Raw genomic sequence first — 6,773 nt, forward strand, 5'->3', positions numbered from 1 at the left:
GAGTGAAATCACATCCTACTATGAGACTAGAAGAGTTAGCAGCTTTTGAACAATGCTAAAATGCATTACAATGCAGTAAAAGCTCATATTTGTTTATTATGCAAATTTATATTCTAAATGCAGAATACCAGTTTGTATTTTTCCTCAGAAAAATGTAGGATTTACTTGTGGTTTCAATATTTGTAATTGTTGTTTAAAAGAATAAGGAAGTACTGCATCTATTTTTGTATTATCATTTGTATTAAATGTAGCACTGTGTACTATTGCACAGTAATATGTGGCAGAGTCTTCTGATTTTAAATTAGTCAGCTGCAGAGAAGATTGGCTGTTGGAGGTGTCCCTTGTCAGAGTGAGGCGTCCTTTCACACTGCTAGCATAGCTGCCGCTACTACCATCGTAGCCCAACCATTCCAGTCCTTTTCCTGGTGCTTGACGGATCCAGCTTATGTAGTAAGATGAAAAGCTATAACCAGAACCTGTGCATGTAATGCTGACAGATCCTCCAGGGTTCTTCTGTTCAGCTGTAGAAGACTGTGTTAACAAGGGACTGGAAAAAATACCTGGAAAAGAAAATGTTAATAGCGTAAGCATGTAGTATTATGATCTCAATATGCATCTCATGTTATATGTTAGTGGCTCTGAAAAAAAATTTAAAATAGAGGCTTACCCTCCCAGTAGCATATTAAGCATAAAAATCCAAGAACATTCATGTCTAAGGCTAATGTTGTTTACTTCTCCACCTGGTTAATAATTCTGGTTTTTTGTCAATATAAAGTAAGCACAGTGGCAGTATTTGCATATATTTGAATATAATTTGAAATGTTTGTGTAATTTGCATATACCACTGTATGGGAAATTCTCCAATTTCAGAGCTACTTAGGTTAGTTTGCTAATACTTCCTATACTTAATGTTTAGAAAGATGAATATGACATGTCTTTCTAAAAATCATAATATACAGTATTATATAAATATATATTGTGGCAGTAGAGGGCAGTAGTGCATCCTTGAACCCTCAGGTACAACTCCAGACACCGGGTAAAAGTCCAAGACTCTTTATTATATTTTACAGTGCACCAAGCACCCTCCACACTACTCATATAATAAACCAATTCTTCAACACAACACTATAATCACTTCTCCTCGCCCAGACACTTTGCTCCTCTCCCACCTAGCACAGCTCAGTGTCTGGACTGAGGCACCGTCCTTTTATAGCCCCTGACCCGGAGGTGTTCCTGTCCCAACAGTCCACAGTTCCTTATTCCTTCTGGGTCAGGGCAAACAGTCCTTTTCTTCAACCCGGGAGCACGTCGGTTCTTCCTATCACGTGACCATGACGTACTCCCGGGTCATAGGGTACAAAAGAGCCCATAAGCCCCCCCACAGCGACTCCTGGTGGCCCCCAAGGTATCCAGCAGGGCTGTGTATAAACACTACAAGGTCCATAAGGCCCTGCTGAACCTCAGGGCACGATCCTGCTGTCGGGAGAGCTCCTCCTGACGGCCTGGGGGTGCGGACCGGCATGGAAAGCCGGCAATCCTCCACAATATATATAAATATATATATATATATTTTTTGGACCACCAGGGCATGTGCAGACACCCTAATCAGACACAGACAGGCAGACACGAGTTTTTCACATAATACACCTTTTAGTAAATGACTTGCGGGTAAATGCAGACAGAGGCCATTTATCTGTTCTCATCCTCTTAGATCTGAGTGCCGCATCTGACACATTCTTAGAAATCGCCTTAGTCAATGGGTGGGCCTCTCTGGCAGTGTCTTAAATTGGTTTGAATCCTACCTGGCAGGTAGAAAATTCTTTGTGAGTTGTGGTAATCACATCTCAAAGACACATGATATCCGATATGGTGTTCCACAAGGCTCTATCCTGGGTCCGCTGCTCTTCTCAATATACATGCTTCTGTTAGGTCAGATTATCTCAGGGCACAACGGGAGTTACCACCGCTATGCTGATGACACACAGCTGTACTTATCAATAGCACCTGATGACCCAGAAGCTGTTAATTCACTAACACAATGTCTTACTTGTGTTTCTGATTGGATGAATAGTAATTTTCTCAAGCTAAATAAAGAGAAAACAGAAATTTTAGTGATTGGCAATAATGGAGACAATGAGATTATTAGAAATAAACTTGATGTATTAGGATTTAAAGTCAAGACGGAGGTAAAGAATTTAGGGGTAACAGTTGACTGTAACCTGAATTTTAAATCGCATATTAATCAGACCACTAGGACAGCATTTTTTCACTTAAGAAACATAGCAAAAGTTTGACCTCTTATATCATTGAAAGATGCTAAGAAATTAGTTCACACTTTTGTTTTCAGTCATCTAGATTACTCTCATGCACTCCTCTCAGGACTACAAAAAAAAAAGACATAAATTGTTTGCAACAAGTGCAGAATGCAGCTGCTAGAATCTTAACTAGGAAAAGAAAATCCGAGCACATCCCAGTTTTGATGTCACTACATTGGTTGCCTGTGCCATTTAGAATTGACTTTAAAATACTCCTTATGGTTTACAAAGCCTTAAATAATCTCATTCCATTTTATATATCAGAATATCTGACACCTTACTGTATATTCCAAATCGTAACCTTAGATCCTCAAATGAGTGACTGCTTAGAATTCCAAGAGCAAAACTTAAAAGAAGTGGTGAAGCGGCCTTCTGCTGTTATGCACCTAAAATCTGGAATAGCCTGCCAATAGGAATTTGCCAGGCTAATACAGTGGAGCACTTTAAAAAACTCCTTAAACACATTACTTTAACATGGCTTTCTGATAACTTCACCTTCATTTAATCCTGATACTCTGTATATTCAATTCATTATAGTAACTATTCATGGTGTCTCTAAAATCTGTACTGACCCCTACTCTCTCTTCTGTTTCTTTTCCCGGTTTTCTGTTGTGGCGACCTGCGCCACCACCACCTAATCAAAGCACCGTGATGTTCCTACATTAATGGATTAAAAGCCAGAAGTCTACATGACCATCATCATCAAGTCCTTCCAAGAGAACCCTAAATACAAATAGGACTGTTTCATTTATGTTAGGTAGAATGCCCAGAGGGGACTGGGAGGTCTCATGGCCTGGAACCCCTGCAGATTTTATTTTTTCTCTCCAGCCATCTGGAGTTTTTTTTTTTGTTTTTTCTGTCCTCCCTGGCCATCGGACCTTACTCTTATTCTGTGTTAATTAGTGTTGTCTTATTCTAATTCTTACTTTGTCTTTTATTTCTGTTTTCTTCATCATGTAAAGCACTACAATATAGTGTAACCAAACAAGACAAGAGAAAAAGCCACACTAACACGATTTCTTTTTCTTCGGTTATAGTCTTGAATAAAAGCACACTTGTTTTGTTATACTTGTACCTTTTGTGAAAGTGCTTATTTGATATTTGGACTTCAGTCTTCACGCATTATACACTTCATATCAAAATTTTATCGTTAGTACTAAAACATGGAAAAAAGTTTGTCTTTTAGGTATGTGTTCAACATTTCTGTCATCTTACACTTACATAGACAGTAGATCTTTGTAAACATGAAACACACATGAAATGCATGTGTTCCAAATAACAATATATTATTTTAGCCTATACAGCTCTAGGACTCCCTGATAAACAAGGTTTCAGTTGGGAGAGGTTTTTGTCATTTCTAAAGTGGTGGTGGGGATGGTATAAAAGGCTGTTTGCTGCTTGGGCTTATTGACACATTTACAAAACAAAGGACGCTGAATGGAGAGGTGCGAGCAGATTTAAGGTGGGCCGGATTTATGAGTTTTTTCGTAAGCTTTGGTAATTCTAATGTTAAGTGGGCTGGAAACTGTAAACAGACCAGGGTCAATTGGGCCTTTGTGCTTGACTTTGCCTTGATATGTGGAATTGGATCTTGCCTTGTAGAACAGTGCCATTCTGCAACATTAGAAGAAGATGATAGGTAAAGTCAAAGAATGAATAACATGCAAATTGTGAATACTTAAATAACATGCTCTTAGTTACCTAAAACTCTTTCTCATGTGAGTTTAATGGAATTGTGTATAATATGGACCTATTGCTGAACACATATTGCATGTTGTGCCTGAAACAGTGAGGAAAAACTATTTTGGTTAAAGGATAGTAATTGTGTGGTGCAGAGACTTTTGGACTACCAGAAATATTAAACTGCATGATAACTCACATGGTGGCACAGTGGTTAGCATTTCTGCCTCACATCTTCACATCTGCGCAGAGTTTGCTTGATCTCTTTTTGCTTTTCTTGAGTTTTTCTTCAAGTGTAGATGTACAGTATTTTGAATGGACAACTGTAAATCCGCACTCTAGCGCGCTTTGTAATGGACCCGTTCCTGCTTTGTGCCCAGTGTCACTTCAGTATATGCTTATGAAACTTTATAATCTGGACCTGGACAAGCGGGTTAGAACATGGACAGATGTTAACCTCCACATTAGCTGGCAGAAGCCAATCCCACTATTGCTAAGAACAGGAGCTTTGTAAACCTTGCTACCTTAATGCAATGCCATGGCAAATATTTATTAATAAATCTATTACTAGCATTAAATATGCAAATATGAGATTAATTAAATAATGCAGAAAAAGATCAGCTTCCATAAGGAAATTTGACTGAATGGAGAATAAATATTGTAATAAATGATGGAACACTGTTCTGCTAAACAACATTAAACAATAAAATTACAAATAAGGTTCTCTAAGGGTGTACTGACTGTAGGCAGATTTTTTTCAGTACTGTGCCTGAGTGCAATTGTCCCCCCTCTCCCCAAATTGGCCTGCATTCACACTGCGTTTCTGGGCCCGGGCACACTTTCCTCATGACCATGCGACTGTATATAAAGCTAAAACAAGATCCAAGCATGGAGTGACAGCATGCATGTCAAAATGATTTCACTTATTTGTGTTTTTTTTGGAGTCATGGAGGTCAGGATAACGTTCTACCCTCTTACAGATTTATTGACTGTGCAGTGCAGCATTTCGCTGTTAATCGTGCTGCACATACTGCAAGATTTTTACAGAGACAAATGATGTTAAGGGAGGAATTTTCAGTTTTGTCTTGCCAAGTACAATTAATGTTCATCTGTAAGGTGAGAATAAAAACCTGTTTTTAACTTAAATGGTATTGAATGAAATGAGAATTTCACTATCTGACTTGTCGCATCTTTGACGTCATGTTTTTTTTCCATGCTCGGGCACGTTTAGCAATCACACTGTTCCCAAATCCTGCTGAATCATGCCCAGGCACACCTCTTTCAAGTGGGCCAAAACATGGTATGGTTGGTCCGGTGCAGAGCAATCACACTAGACAAACAAACTTGACTTTGGGGGGGATACATGCGGGCAAATGTGCTCAGGCATTGAACAAGTTGCTAGTGTGAGTACACCCTAAGGCTCAATGGTTTGCAGCAGATAAACAGGAGACATCTTGGAATGAACATTTTTTCCCATACTGAAACTGCTCACCCTGCACAAATGAATCCAATTAGCAAGCATAATAAATGATCAGAAAATACTGCATGTCAGATCTCAAATGAAAAGGTTTAAAGGTGTTTGTGAAGAAGATGATAATAGAGAATTGGTAACAGTAATTAGATCTTGTTTATACCCTGCTGAAACAGGAAATCAGAACCAATTTCTGGACAAGCAAAGAAGCCATCAGTGGCAAACTGATGAAAATTTTCACAAGGACTTTGCAATGATGGAATAACGGTATCAGGCAAGTGGATTCCATTAATTCTGGACAATAAGTTGTTCAATTAGTATGCTATGCACATTTAATTGGAATAAAGCAAATGTTTATGTGGGTTTTGTGGTGTTCAATATTTGCTAAAAATAGACTTTTCTGTTTTTGTTATAACTGACAATGTATTTATGTCACTGTGGGTTTCGCACAGTAATACACAGCTGAGTCTGTAGTCTGCAGGCTGTTCATCTTTAAGTGCACTAGGCTGTTGGAATTGTCTCTGCTGATGGTAAATCGGCCCTTAACAGATGTTGCATACCACTGGCTGCTGCCATCATATTCGATTCCTGCCACCCATTCCAATCCTTTACCAGGGGGCTGACGAACCCAGTGCATACGATAGCTACCAAATGTAAACCCAGAGGCTTTACACGACAACTGGTGTGACTGCCCTGGCAGCAAAGTTACAGGATCTGACTCTTGAAGCTTTATTTGAGCTTGAACACCTAAGAAAAGAATTTGTTAAATAAAATGAAATTTTATAATAAAGCAACTAAATCTTTGCATATTTTCATCTTGTTGAAGTACTCACCAAAAAAATTCAAAGTCATTAAAAATGCATTCAAATGTAAAATCTTCATCTTAAAAGATGGTGCTTTACTTTAATTAGGAGGACCGAACTGCTCTGTGTTCTAAAGCCACTGGTGAAACTGGAAAGGATTAAATAAGCCGTAGCAACTTTGCATAAACCTGTGAAGAGGAGGGTTACATAAGTCATGCAACATTACTCCTGTAGAAACCCTATATATAAGCATTCTGTGCAACCAACAAATTGTTGCCATTAATCAGTGTTTTTAAATATTTAATTCACTTATTCTTCTAAGCTCTAGAATGAATCTGTCTGGCCAGAAACAACTACAAGACCCATCAACAGTCCAAAATACACTAGACTTCTGTTTGATACTAAATCTCTCTGATATTTCTTCAACTATCCTATGTATCTTCAAATTAAACCACCTTTCTGTTAGTGCAAAAAGTCAGTAAGACAGCTGCAATCTTAAGATGT

At 38.5% G+C, this 6,773-nt stretch overlaps 1 gene segment (V, D, J or C); it reads right to left on the reverse strand.

Moving 5' to 3' along the window:
• Positions 1–5,893: 5,893 nt before the first annotated feature.
• Positions 5,894–6,388, reverse strand: LOC120523465. The segment is given in 2 exon segments: positions 5,894–6,213; positions 6,300–6,388. Coding segments are annotated over 2 exon segments (369 nt in total).
• Positions 6,389–6,773: the final 385 nt, after the last annotated feature.

This window comes from Polypterus senegalus, chromosome 1 (assembly GCF_016835505.1).
Source record: "Polypterus senegalus isolate Bchr_013 chromosome 1, ASM1683550v1, whole genome shotgun sequence".
NCBI lineage: Eukaryota > Metazoa > Chordata > Cladistia > Polypteriformes > Polypteridae > Polypterus > Polypterus senegalus.